General features: G+C 34.6%; 1 protein-coding gene across 3 annotated transcripts in view; it reads left to right on the forward strand.

The window, feature by feature from the left end:
* Positions 1-15,150, forward strand: part of mute (gon-4 like protein muscle wasted) — a 469,386-nt gene that overhangs the window by 146,833 nt on the left and 307,403 nt on the right. For all 3 annotated transcript variants that reach the window (XM_090406009.1, XM_090406011.1, XM_090406010.1), the window contains exon 10: positions 9,882-10,050. In XM_090406009.1, coding sequence (XP_090262135.1) covers positions 9,882-10,050 — 169 coding nt within the window. The remainder of the gene's footprint in view (positions 1-9,881; positions 10,051-15,150) is intronic.

Consider the following 15,150-nt stretch of genomic DNA (forward strand, 5'->3'; position numbering starts at 1 on the left):
ATTAAATCGTTGGTATCATTGTGGTTCTTTAGTGTTGGGTCTGTGACTAGGACATGGTAGGTTGATGTATCCGACAATAAGCTGTTAATCTTATCTTCGTAATCACTGGTATTTAAAATCACTGTTGAATTTCCCTTATCTGCCTTCAATATGATAATGTCTTTCTTTTTCTTCAAACCGTACAATGTTCTTTTTTTGATAACTTAGTTGTTTATTATATACACTTGATCAATATAATCCCAATAAAAGTTTTTCCAGAGCTTTTTGGTCAAGAAAATTAAAACGTTTTTTAACATGAATAGAATCCATGGGGAAACCAAAAGAAAGGTACGCCGTTTTGAATTTCTTAAATGTAAAAAAGCCAAACTATTAAATCACCTCACTTTTTTGAAAAGATGTAGAGATAACAAGATTATTCCAAAGTTTCTATTTTTAAAAGAACAATTCCATTCAAGACGAGCGAAACATATTTATTTTAAAACAATTTTTGGCACTTCTACGTGAAAGGATACAACATACCAGATTTCTTTTAAGCCAAATAGATCTAGACTGTTATCAGATTTATGACGATATTTCTAGTACTTTAGATCAAGATATATGGTCGCATTTGAATAGAATGGTCGCTACTAGCTATGATAAAGCCTTTACAACAAGCAAACGAAACCAAATCAAAAAATTTAATGAACTTTATACAAAACGTTTTAAGTCCAAATCTTCTATACCAGACAGCAGAGCTATTTTTAATTTATCGGATCATGTATTAACAAAACCAGAGCTCAGTATACTTAAAAAAAGGTTTTAATTTTGCGATAACACCTCATAATGTCCCTAAAGTGGATATCATTTGTAATATAGAAAAGGCAGTCTCATTGTTACCAGAACCAATAGCTAATAATATTAGATTAAAAAATAGTATCCTCCTCTCATCTTCCAGAACTCCTAACAAAAACATCACTAATCTAGAAAAAAGAACATTGTATAGTTTGAAGAAAAAGAAAGACATTATCATATTGAAGGCAGATAAGGGAAATTCAACAGTGATTTTAAACACCAGTGATTACGAAGATAAGATTAACAGCTTATTGTCGGATACATCAACCTACCGTGTCCTAGTCACAGACCCAACACTAAAGAACCACAATGATGCCAACGATTTAATACGTCATACGAAGAACTGGTCTACAGACTTAAAACGAAGATTGAAATCCATGCATCCACTAACACCAAGACTATATGGCACTCCTGAGGTACACAAAAATTGAATACCACTATGCCCGATTGTGGATGGAATCAATTTGCCAACTTATCTGTTATCTAAACACCTGGCAGGCCTCCTCAAACCTCACATCCATAATTCGGACACTTATATACGAAATTCGCAACATTTCGTTGAGAAACTGAACAACATCGCTATCTCCAATACGGATTTACTCGCCAGCCTGGATGTTACATCTCTATTCACTAACATCCCTGTGGAGGAAGTGATCAACATTTTAGGAAGTTTGCTCCCACAAGACGTTACTTCACTGTTCCGTCATTGTTTAACATCAAACTTTTTCTTATGGAATAAAACCATACATCAGCAATTGACTGGCCTTGCAATGGGTAGCCTCTTCTCTCCATCTTGTGCTGATCTCTTTATGGAGGATTTTGAAAGTAAAATCTTAACTCAAACAGACCCTAAACCCACAGTATGGTGGAGATACATGGATGATGTCTTTATCGTTTGGAACCACACAAAAAAGGACCTGTTTGACTTTCTTAAGAAAATCAACTCTCTACACCACACAATCAAATTCACTCTAGAACTTGAAGAAGATAACCAATTATCATTTCTGGACACTTTAAGAAGCTTCCGAATGGTGGTATCAACCTCTCAGTTTACCGCAAACCTACCAATACAGGACGTTATTTACATTTCACTTCGTCACACCACATTTCTCAGAAACTTAGTATTGTACACATGTTGAAGAACCGTGCCTCTCTCCTTACAACAGATCAACAAGAACTATCCCTGATATCCACTAACCTTACCATGAATGGATTTCCTCGAAGACTCGTCCACAAGAAACTTTTCTCTGAACCCCGATAAAGACAACAAATGATGCACGTTATATTTCTACCATCGTCATTCCATACTTAGGGACAGTTTCCAATAAGATTGCTAGACTCCTTAGACCACATAAAATAAGAGTGGCCTTTAAACCCACAGAAACGATTAGACAATTCTTAAGATCTCCAAAAGATAGCCATCCTTTCTCCAAATATGCTGGGGTTTATAACATACCATGCTCGTGCGGCTTGAATTACATCGGCCAAACTTCAAGGAGCCTTGAAATTAGGCAAAAAGAACATATAGGTGACGTCAATAATAACAGAGAAGAAAAATCGGGGTTAGTGTTAAATTTCTCAAGAACAAACCATACCATACCATAGAGTGGGATAGAAGCACAATTCCTTACATGGAGGAGGACTTCTGCTGCCGAATTTTTAAGGAGGCCACAACAGTTGCCCGCTGTACACAAAACCTTAACAGGAACCAAGGACTAATCTTGCCTGTGATCTGGATGACCCTTATCAGATCCTTCAACTCACCAGAACTGAATTATAGTGCCAACTATAGAATGTTCCTAAATAACAAGTGAGATCATCCACGCTCTATGAATGTATTGTACGCACTCTGTTCTTTGTTTAATATAATTGGAATCGGTTGATTTTAGTTTGTAACAGTTTCTTACTTTTTAGTGCCTTACATCAGTTATGTACCCTGAAGATGCCAACAGACTTAGTTGGTGAAACTAGTTGGTATAACTTAGTTGTTTATTATATACACTTGATTAATATAATCCCAATAAAAGTTTTTCCAATAGTTTATCCTTCCTAGACACCTTAGTTATGCTCCTTCCTAATAGTAAACCTTACTTCATCGTATATAAAAAAACCTAAGCACACAGGCAGATATATTCATAAACTCTGCCGCCACCACCATCCCTCTGAACAACATGGATCCTTTCTTTTAGGCTTACACGGTGATCCAAATACGTTTTGGAAAATTATGGAGACAACTACCGTGTTTGAGTAAAACTTTAGTTTAATATAAACTAAAATCCACTTTCGATGTTTCAATCTTTATATCAAGGTCATCTTCTGGAGCATATGCACTATATACAGAAAACAATCTACACTACAATCTACATGGTTTGTTAAAGTTACTGACCAGCCGTTACAACAATTATTGGCCTGATCTCTGCCAATAATAAAAAATATACATCAACGCTAGAGTCCTATTATTAATATTATCTACTGGTTGTAAAATTACACTGGGAGCAACAACAAGTCTATGTGTGTGTGTGTGTGTGTGTGTGTGTGTATATATATATATATATATATATATATATTAACACCATGATCATACATATACATTCCAACCAGTTGGTATGGAATGGTTTCCAATACTGGCTGAGGTTGCCTAGAGTCCCGATGTATGCTGGATACTACCTATTAGGTGGGCTGAATGTGTGCCATCCAAATTCTTGGAATTTTCATGCCACCATTATTGTTGATATTTAGGTGGTTTATCAGAATTTCGCAGGCTTCCTTAAATTTTCTTTCATACTAGGTTTTAGTATGGCATAAAGAGCAAGTACTTTTCCAGTCGATTTGATGTAAGGTATTAAGAGTGTGATCTGAGAGGCTTGCTTCACCAAAATTGTTATTTAATGTGTCTTATATATTCTTTCGTACGTATAGGGATTGTACATCCTGTTTCACCAATGTATGGTAAGTTACAGTTGAAGTGGATGCAATAAACTCCAGGATATGCTAAAAGGAGAGGATCCTTAGAGGAGTTGAATATGTTTTTAAGTTTAGTAGGCAAGTTAAAGGCAGCATTGAGGTTATAATGGTGTAAGATTCTGTTGATTTTTTCCGATAACCCTTTAATGTATGGGATGGCTATGGTTTTACTGTAGTCTAGATTCTTTTTTGTTGATGTTTTTTATTTTATATTTTATTGATTTGTATTTTATTGATAGTATTTTTGTTATAGCCATTATTTATGAATGTGTCGCTGATGATTTTTAGTTCCTGTTTCAGAGCTTGCTGGTTGGAGCAAATTGATATAGCTCTGTTTTTGAGGGTGTTAATGACTCCATATTTTTGTGATGGGTGGTGGTATGAATTAGCATGTATGTATTGGCCAGTATGTGTGTTTGTGGTAGACCGTGAAGGATAGACTGCCTGAAGGAAGATGTGTGACCAGTGTATCTAGGAACGGGAGCGAGTTCTGATTTTCAATTTCGATGGTAAATTGTATGCGTCCATGTTGTTTGTTCAGGTGGCTAAGGAATGTGTTAAGCATTTTTTGCCCATGCAGCCAGATAACGAACACATCAATGTATCTAAGGTATGCTGTAGGTTTTAGAGTGGCAGAATCAAGAGCACTTTGATCAAAAGTTTCCATATAGAAGTTAGCGATGGGGGGGGGGGATAGTGGTGAGCCCATGGCTGTACCCTCTTTTTGTAGGTAAAATTTATTTTGCCACACAAAGTAACTAGACCATAGTACATGGGCAAAGAGGACCGTAATGTCAGGTGGAAATTTGTTCTGTAGTAGAAGGATGTGTCATTGATTGGGACATTTGTAAAAAGGGCAGAAATGTTGAAACTGACTAATAAGTGTCCGCACGGTTAGCCTAGTAGTTATGCACTTCGCAACCATATGCCTGGGAAAGGAGTGTCCTGTTCGATTCTTGTCGTCAACGTGAGGGGCTTAAGGATCTTTCTCAGACATAGCCCAGTTAGCCAGTCTTGGGCATCGACAGCAGGGTTTTTCTCCCCAGTTTATCTGGGGTTTTCCCTCCCGCAAGCAGGCAAACCGGCCCTGTGAACACACGGATTACAGTCAGGAATACTTAAGACCCAGCCATAGACCTGATTCGCCAGGCCTATGCCAGTCCCGAGCCCGGATAAAATTTGGGGGGGGACTGAGATGGTGCCATAGTTCCCCGTAAAAGGGGCCTCACGGCTGTTATATCATCATATGAATAAATAAATGAGTAATAAGTCGTCTTTGTTGAGTGTTTTGTTTTTAATTTTGTTTATAAAGTGTTGTGTGTTCTTTATGTGGGGGGGGGGGGGATGAGCTACCAACTCCTTGAATGCTGAAGCTAATTTCTTGACTAAGTGGTAATTAGGGCTATCTATTCCTTCCACAATAGGTTGAAGTGGCACATTTTGTTTGTGTACTTTCGGGACACCATATATTCTGGGAGAGCGGGTATAAGTTTTTTAACCATGTCTGATGGCCATGAAGTGACAGACTTAAGTAGTTTCTCTGTTTTATTCTTTATCCTGTTTGTTGGGTTATAGTTTACCAGCTGATAGGTGCTGTTATCGGATACTAGTTGATTCATTTGATGGATGGATGTTGACCTGTCAAGGATGACAGTGGCATTGCCTTTATCTGATTTCGTTTTAATGATGTCTTGGTTGGCTTTCAATGACTTTATCGCTGCTAGTTCCATTTTTGTAAGATTGTTATGTATGGTTTTCTTATTGTTCAGAACATTGCTGGTTTCTGATCATATTTTATCTACTAATATGTTGGGTAGGGACCTAATGCCTCTTTCTATGTGGTAAATAAAATCCAATTTATTGACCTTTTCAGGTGCTATTGCTTAGTTAAGGCCTTTTTCAACTAGCGCAAGTTGGCCGCTATTTAAGGTGTGGCTTGATAAGTTGATCACACGGTTCTTGCTTGCAGGTGGTTGGTTGCTCCTTGTCTCCCTTGTTTGTTGTTCACTGTTGGAGCTGTTTACCGGGGAGGAGATCTCCTGATTGGTTGGATTTGTATGATTGGCAGCCATATTTTGCCGTTGTTTCAAAATGTGAAATTTGGCCTTGAGTTTTTCTTTATTATTTTCCAGGATATATTTGGACGAATTGTCAATAATTCTTCCAAGTACTTGTAGAATATCTGGATTTATATAACTCGATAGTTCAGATTGCAATTTTGAAACAATTTTGAGTTATTGCTAGGTTTTGGCAGGCTGTTTGGATTTGCTCTCTAAGCATTGCTTTCTCTGTGCAGTCATATATACAAAGTGCTTTAGCGGATGTAAATTTATTTTTCAGCTTAATGCAGATAAGAATAAGGTTATTGTCTCTGCATCTCTTTAAAAAGGCCAGCCGATTGATCAGGAGGGAAATATGTATCTTTAACTTACCATACTGATTGCAACGCTTGTGGGTATCATTTCCATGGATGATGTGAATCCTTTTTTTTAGGCTTACACGGTGATCCAAATACATTTTGGAAAATTATGGAGACAACTACCATGTTTGAGTAAAACTTTAGTTTAATATAAACTAAAATTCACTTTCGATGTTTCGACCTTTATATCAAGGTCATCTTCTGGAGCATATGCACTATATACAGAAAACAAGCTACACTACAATCTACATGATTTGTTAAAGTTACTGACCAACTGTTACAACAATTATTGATACTTTCTAATACCTGTCTTTCAATAATCCACTTATCCAAGCCTATGATTTTTATTCTAATCCTATATTCTCCAGTTTATACAACTACCTTTCATGTGGTGTTCTAGAAAAGTGCAACACAATCATCAAATTCCTGATATGTACACTCCTTGAGGGTACCCTCAAGGAGTATATGGTATTATGATAGTACTACATGCAGAACTTACATCATTACTAACTTCCTATCAACAATTTCCCTCCAAATCAATCTGTTATCTGTCAAGACTCTAACATTAACAGATCTTATATTTCTGTCTTCTAAGGCACTTTTTACTGTATCAATCCACTTACATCTTTGTCTTCCTCTGGGTCTTTTTACCTGCCAGAGAACACTTGTTTTACTAATCTTTTCTCTCCCTTTCTGTTTAAGTGACCATACCACCTGAGATTAGCTCTGCTAACACATCCCTGGATGCTAACAATGTAAAGTTCTTTTCTAATATCCTTGTTTTTAATATGATTTTGCCATTGATACCATCTGTTCACGCTCCTAATTTTTCTCAGGACTCTCCTATTTGTGGTCTCTAGTCTTCGGTCAAGTGTTTATTTCTAACCCACATCTTTGGATCATCATCATAAAATTCCTGATATATACCCTCAAGGGATGTACAGGATATGATAGTACTACATGAAAAATTACATCATTGCTAACTTCCTATCCCTGATTTTCTTCCAAATCAGTCTGTTACCTGTCAAGACTCCAATATTATCAGATCTTATATTTCTGTCTTCCAAGGCACTTTTTTTTACTGTATCAATCCGCCTATATCTTTGTCTTCCTCTGGGTCTTTTTCCTGCCAACCTGGCAGAGAACACTTGTTTTGGTAATCTTTCCTCTCCCATTCTGTTTAATACTCTTATTAATACTGTTTAAATGACCATACCACCTGAGATTAGCTCTGCTAACCATTCCTGGATGCTGACAATGTCAAGTTCTTTCATAATATCCTCGTATTTAATATGATATTGCCATTGATGCCATCTGTTCATGCCCCTAATCTTTCTCAGGACTCTCATATCTGTGATTTCTAGTTTTTGGTCAAGTGTTTTACTTCTGACCCAGCTCTCAGATCCATAAGTTAAAACTGGTTTGAACACTGTCTTGTATACAGCTAATTTAGTGTTCAGAGTAATTTCTCTCTTATTCCATATAAATTTATTATTTAGTTGACTTCCTACCATACCAGCTTTCTTGATTCTGTTGTCTATTTCTTAATTTAATATAACATCTTAAATTGTACCTAGTAGCTGAAATGTTTTACTTGTTGTATAGGTTCTCCATTCACATTTTTATGTTGGAACATTGTGTTAGTAATAAGCAATCCATCTCCTGAGCAAAAATCCAACAGGTATTTGAAATTATTATTAGCTTTGCTCTTTTTTTTCAAATTTTCCCAAAATATTTTTGTATGCCTGACAATTATTTCCTACTCTGCTATTTAGATCGCCAACAGGAACCAACTTTTCTTTTTTCATTGTGTTAGTTGCTTTCTCTAAAGCCTCAAATAATTCCTCAAATTCTACCTCAGTAGAACCATCCTTGGTACCATATGTCTCATTGTCTAGTTCCCCATCCTGATATTTGCACGCATCACTGTCCTTGATATTGCCTGCCATTCAAGAAGATTAGTCTCATATTTAGTGTTGAATACTATAGCTACTCCTCCTTTTCTCTGATTGTTATTGTCTGAATATAACATTTTGTATTCATTGCTTAGAAAGATTTCACCAGTTTTTGTCTTTTTTGTTTCAGTCACCCATATTATATCGATCTGGTGCTTATCCAATTCCTCAGCCTGCTCCATTTCTTTGCAATTCAGGCTTCTTATGTTTAGTGTATTTATTTCCTTTATCCATCTCATGTAATAATCAGTCACCAACAAGAACTCTATATTATTACAAAATAATAATATAATATTTTGTTGAATAATATATAATATTTTGCCCATATTACAAAAATATTTTGTAATATGGGCAAAAACAGAACTCATTCTGTTCATTGTAAAACAGACAATTTCTTGCTATTTTTGTTTTATTACTCAAAATTCTTAGTATCGTCATCGTTGAATTTTTTTTGTTTGTTTCAAAACGAACCTTATCGTTTCTTATTTCTTCATTGAAATATATTTTTTGTTCAGATATTACTTATCTAGTGAACATCACTCTCTCTCTCTTTCTGGAAGCCACTTATCACTTTATGCACTGTCATTGATATTTCTGACTAAAGAAAGGTCAGAAACGCTTCCTTTGAAAAAATCAGCATCTTTAATGTTTTTTTTCTTCAAGCATCCGACTTTTCACATGTTGAATGTTAATTTTTTATTTCATAAATGGTTGTAATATTAAAGCAGCAGCAGTCGTGAACATGCATTACAGTAAACCCTCTATTTAAATTTGATGGACTTCAGATTTAACGGAAAAATTTCCAGTCCATATGTCACATATGAAAATTAACACCCTGTTAATTTTAAAATGCTTTTAACCAAGATTCACTTATAATTAAATTAACAGGTTATTTTTTGTTATTAATTTCCTGTTATTTTTAACAAATTTTGGCGAATAGGCTATCATAGGTTGGAAAAACACTGTAGTACTTTACCTGACTTAAATGAGTCACTACTCATTTAAGTCGGCCACCATGTTCACTGAATGATTAGCACGTGATCACACCATTTGCGCTGTAATTGGTTCTTTTATTGCATGGTGTGACTTTCTGTGGCAGTTTTAACGCTTGCTGGCCGATGCATTCTGAAAATCTACTTTATTATATAACGGACACCCCATGCCCGAATTAGTCCATTATATTGAGGTTTTACAGTATTTCGACATGCAGTGTTCCTAGTTGTAGTATAGCACTATGTGCTATACTACAATTTACTTATTTACTTATTTATTTTTTCCCTAAAATAAAGAGCCAAAAGGCTGCACTTCGGCAATGCAACAATTAAATGGATATTAAATCCAGCATTATTTTAAAGACGAACATAGAAACTGTACAAGTTTCGAATGAAATTTGACCAGAGAGCTTATGGAAATACACTTGCCGGCATTTACGAGTTGTCCTAGACCGTAAGCTCTCTGGTCTACGGCAACTCGTAAATGCCGATGAGTGTATTCCCGTAAACTTTCTGATCAAATTTGATACAAAACTTTTATGGCTTCTATATTTGGCTTTGAAATATTGCTGGATTTAATATCCACTTAATTTTTAGTGGACATTTTTTTTTTTTTTTTTTTTAAGAAATTTCAAAATTATGATTTATGTTCTACTTATCATTCACGTGTTTGTTTAATATATTTTACTGTATAAAATTTTAGTCCAATTTTATTTTCAGATAGATAAAATTGCTCTGAGAACAAGATCTAAGTTACCCTTAAATGATACTTCATTGGCATTTTTAGAAGCAGCTTTTATTGCACCAGATATTACAATAGATATGTATAATACTGAATGTGATGATGAAGAGTGGAATAACTTCCTTAATGAGTTGTCATTGCCACTAGGTAATAAAGCAAGTTTTGCATGCATTTTTATTTTAAAAAAGTGTTTATATTTAATCAAAATATTTTAGTTGCTATTTAGCTATTTTTGTTTTAAATAGAGATGGCTAATGTTATGCTGTTAATATTAATATGTCCATGTAATATTCTCTGTTACATGCCTGTTCTGTTTTGCTGCCTCTAATTTTGTATGAAAATAAAATGAAATGTAATGAAAATAAAAAGCATTACTTAAATTAAGGGGATATTAAATCCCACATAGTTTTAAAACCGAATAAGAAACTCAAAGATTGCAATCAGAGAGTTTCTTGCCGAATATAGTAAACTATAAAGTATCGGCAACACTAGCATAGCCAATGCAAGTGATCCTAGTATGTAGTACAATACCGGACGACTCGTTGCAAAGGTGGGGGATGTTCAGATCGCTATTCTTAGGTATTTTCCATAATGTAAAAACATATTTCCTAGGAAATGTATGCTGTTATTACATTATGGAGGGAGGTCACTACCCAGACCGGTTTCAGCCTTTTTTGAGGCTTCTTCAGTGAGTAGCTAGACCTAAATACCGAAGTGTAGTGAAAAGAACTTATATACTCTGCGAACGAGTTTTCCAAACAGGTGCAACCATTAAGTTACTTAAGTATAAAGAGCTAATAAGCTTCATTTCGGCAATGAAAACATTACTTAAATTAAGGGGATATTAAATCCCACATAGTTTTAAAACCGAATAAGAAACTCAAAGATCGGAATCAGAAAGTTTCTTGCCGAATATAGTAAACTATAAAGTATCGGCGACACTAGCATTAGCCAATGCAAGTGATCCTAGTACATAGTACAATACCGGATGACTCGTTGCAAAGGTGGGGGGAAGTTCAGATCGCTATTCTTAGGTATTTTCCATAATGTAAAAACACATTTCCTAGGAAATGTATGCTGTTATTACATTATGGAGGGAGGTCACTACCCAGACCGGTTTCAGCCTTTTTTGAGGCTTCATCAGTGAGTAGCTAGACCTAATACCGAAGTGTATAGCGAAAAGAACTTATATACTCTGCGAACGAGTTTTCCAAGGAAATGTGTTTTTACATTATGGAAAATACCTAAGAATAGCGATCTGAACTTCCCCCACCTTTGCAACGAGTCGTCCGGTATTGTACTACGTACTAGGATCACTTGCATTGGCTAACGCTAGCGTCGCCGATACTTTATTGTTTACTATATTCGGCAAGAAACTCTCTGATTTAAAATCTCTGATTTTAAAACTTATTCGGTTTTAAAACTATGTGGGATTTAATATCCCCTTAATTTAAGTAATGTTTTCATTGCCGAAATGAAGCTTATTAGCTCTTTATACTTAAGTAAAAAGCATTAATTATGAATATAACTTATGAATTAAGTAAATCTTGATTCATGGAAATTAAAAAAAATAAACATGACTTGATGCATGGGTTTAAAATAAATAAAAGCCGCTCTCTGCAATCAGAAAAGTACAATTGGAAATTTTCATGAGGTCAAACTCAGATGGAAAATGGGACTAAGCAAATTAATCTTTGTTTCTAATAAAAAAAAAAAAAAAGAGTAATTAGCAGTATTTCAGTATGTGAGTGATGCTGCTAGGATTATTAATAATCACTACTCAGTTACCAAGTGCCAGTACAAGTACCAAGTAATCTTCACTGGATAGACTTAGATGGATATCGACCCAAGCCTTGGAATAATGGTTTTTGAAGATGTTCACAGAATATAAGAAGCTTGTACAGAGTTGGAGCATTTCAAGAAATCCTACATGAATTAAATAAATATAAAATGGATATAGTAGCAATGCAAGAGATATGATAGAGGAGAAGGTAATTTAAAGAAGGATAACCTTTTGTACTTTATGTTGGAAATAACTGTGATAAACATCCATTTGTAATAGGTTTTCATCATTAGAAAAAGAAATTGTGGTCATCTGTGATTGAATTTATAGCTTTTAATGAAAAAATAAACAAGCTAAGAATTAAAAAAAAAAAAAAGAAGTAGTTCATAATAACCTTTATTAATGTGCAGAAGAGGAAATAAAAGAAATTCTATCAAAAAATGGAACTAATCCTCAAAAAAAATTCCATGACAGGATGTAATCATTTTGTTAGATATCAATAGAAAAATTGGAAGATATACAGGGTGTTCGGGATAAATTTGACAGTTTCGTAAGGAAAAAGAAAATCTTCTTTGTATCTATTAAATTTAATGAATTGACAAAAAAACATTACAGGCAGAGTTAATTACAATACTATCAACAAGATTTACTCAAAATAACCACCATTAGCATCGATCACAGCTTCAATTCTGCTTCGGAACCTCGAACAAGCTGATGCTACAGTCTCCCTGGGAAGGGCCGCAAAAACTGTTTTAATTTTATCCATTAACTGGGCTTTTGTATTACTGGAAGTGCGATTGGTGTCTTTTTCAACTGCGCCCCATACAAAATAATCCATGGGGTTAAGGTCTGGGGAGTTTGGAGGCCAAACATTTGGACTGGTGAAGTCGTAGAAATTTTCAGACAACCATTTTTGACTTTTCCCAGAGGTGTGGCAAGGGGCCGAATCCTGCTGCCATACATACGGCCTACCATTGGCTACCCTTGTTACCCAGGGCTTGACTACAGTTAGCAACTCCACGAACAAAGCCCGAATTCCAATGCCAGGGTTCTTCAACACCTGTTCCTGCAGATTTGCGAGGAATTCTGCTGTACGAACGCAATCAGATCGTCTGCTAGGGATCTTTCTTCTTGCTACATCCTCGTAGTCACCATTGCAAGTCTCTAGTTCATGCCTGATTGTTTTTACTGTATTCAGGGAGCATTGGGCAGCAGTCGTAATATCCTTATTTTGATGGCGGGCACGAATCATCATGATACAAGTTATTCTCTTCCATGATTCAGGTGGGTTCCAGCTATCCATCCTTTCTGACATCTTGTATATGAATGAAGAAGGGTCCAAACTTTTAAATGAAGAGAAGTGTGTGTTAATACATGTAACTTATGGAAAAATATAATTAATTATAAATATGTCAAATTTATCCCGAACACCCTGTATATAAAAAATATTATTGGAAACCAAAGCCTTCATTAAGAGACAAATATTAATGGAAAAAAATTAATTAATTTGGTTGCATCCAGAAATTTCATAATAACAGCACTATGTTTATGAGGAAGAATATACACAGACATGGAAATCTCCTGATGGACATACATTCAGTCTTATAGATAATATTGTCAGTAAAAGGAATTGCATTCATTTTCTGATAGTTACTATTGTTAAGGTTAAAATAAACAGTAAATATTTTTAGCACATGAAAATCAACTAAGATACAATATGAGCAAACTAGATAAAACAGAAGAGAGAGAAAAATAGGAGTGAGAATTAAAACAGAAATTGAAAAATATTGAAAACATATGAAATTGCATTGTGAATAGCAGAAAAGTAGCAGCAGAAAACTCAGTTGGAATTCAAAGTAAAATGCAACATAAAAAATAGTTTACCGAAAAATATGAACTGGCAGAAGAGAAAAAAAGATAGAAGCATTTGCCTTAATTAATCAACTGATATTCATGCTGTTCAGAGATAACAAGAGAGCAGCAAGGAAGCCAGTAATCATACAACAAAAAAAAAAAATTTTTTTTACTTGAGCAGATTGAGGAAATCGGGAAATACTTTACATTAAATAACCTTAGAAATTAGAAACTGAAAAACAGGTCCACATATGAAAACAACTATAATCAGCAATAGCAATGGACAAACACCAGTCACTAGAGATGAAATAGCAAACATAGGTGCATAGAGTACTTTAACAAACTGCTAAATTGTGATGAACCTCCTGAGTCTTAAACAGAATATGTTGAAGTAGAAGAAAGTATAAAGCAGTCCAAAGACAACAAAGCACCAGGTACTGATGAAATAGTAGCTGAACTCATCAAATATGGGGCGTGTGTGAATTAACCACTTGTATACATAAGCTGGTAAATTTAATATTGTAAAAAGAAGAGATAGATACCTGTGGAATGACCAGTGATTCTAGTATATAAAAATCATCATCATACATATCAAGGATTTAGGCCTAGCATGGCCTGTTCCGGCTTTAGAAGTCATCGTTGAATCGTTTAAGAGGACGTCCTGGTTTTCTTTTTCCTAATGGCTTGTACTTTAAGGCTTGTTTTGGTAATCTTTCTGTTTTCATTCTTTGAACGTGTTCCATCCATTTGTGTTTATATTTTTTAATTTTTTCTATTACTGGTTCTTGGTTTAATTCTTTCATAATATCTTCGTTTCTTTTGTGATCAAATAGGGTATACTTTGCAATTTTTCTCATAAACTTCATTTCTGCTGTTGTTAATCTTTGTCTTTTTGTTTTATTGTCCAGATTTCACTTCCATACATTAAGACCGGTAGGGCTAAAGTATTGTATACTTTTAGCCTGGTTTGTTTTTGAACTAGGTTTGGTTTAAATATAGAGTTAATTACATCTGTTATTTTTAAATATTTTGCAATGTTTATATCTTTTTCATTTTCATATGTGATCATACATCCTAGATAGTTAAATTAATTCACCTGTTCTAAGATCTTGTTATCTAATACTATTTTAGTTCTTGCTGGATCTTGTCCTTTAAAGGCCATAGTTTTTGATTTTTCCGTTGATATTATCATACCATAATCTTTGGATATCTCATTTAGATTTAAAATAGCTTTCTGTAAGTTATCTTCAGAATTTGTAATTATTATTTGGTCGTCTGCAAAGAGGAGAGTGTTTAAGTTAACTGTAGGTGAAAGTTTAATTCCTTGATGTAAATTTTTACTCCATTTTATTATTATTTCATTTAAGTAGATATTAAAAAGAGTTGCTGAGAGGGGACATCCCTGTCGGACCCCTTGGTTTATCTCTCGTGTATATGATAGCTCTTGATTTAATCTTATTTGTATTTGATTATTTTCATATATACTTGTGATAGCTTTTAGGATATTATTTGGTATTTGTCTTTCTTTTAATATGTTAAATAATATGTTTCTTTTAACTTTGTCAAATGCTTTTTCAAAGTTAATAAATGCAATATGTGTTTCTAAATTA

Source organism: Typopeltis vanoorti, chromosome 16, assembly GCF_054136105.1.
Source record: "Typopeltis vanoorti isolate ZY-2024b chromosome 16, IOZ_Tvanoo_1.0, whole genome shotgun sequence".
NCBI classification, from domain to species: Eukaryota; Metazoa; Arthropoda; class Arachnida; order Uropygi; family Thelyphonidae; genus Typopeltis; species Typopeltis vanoorti.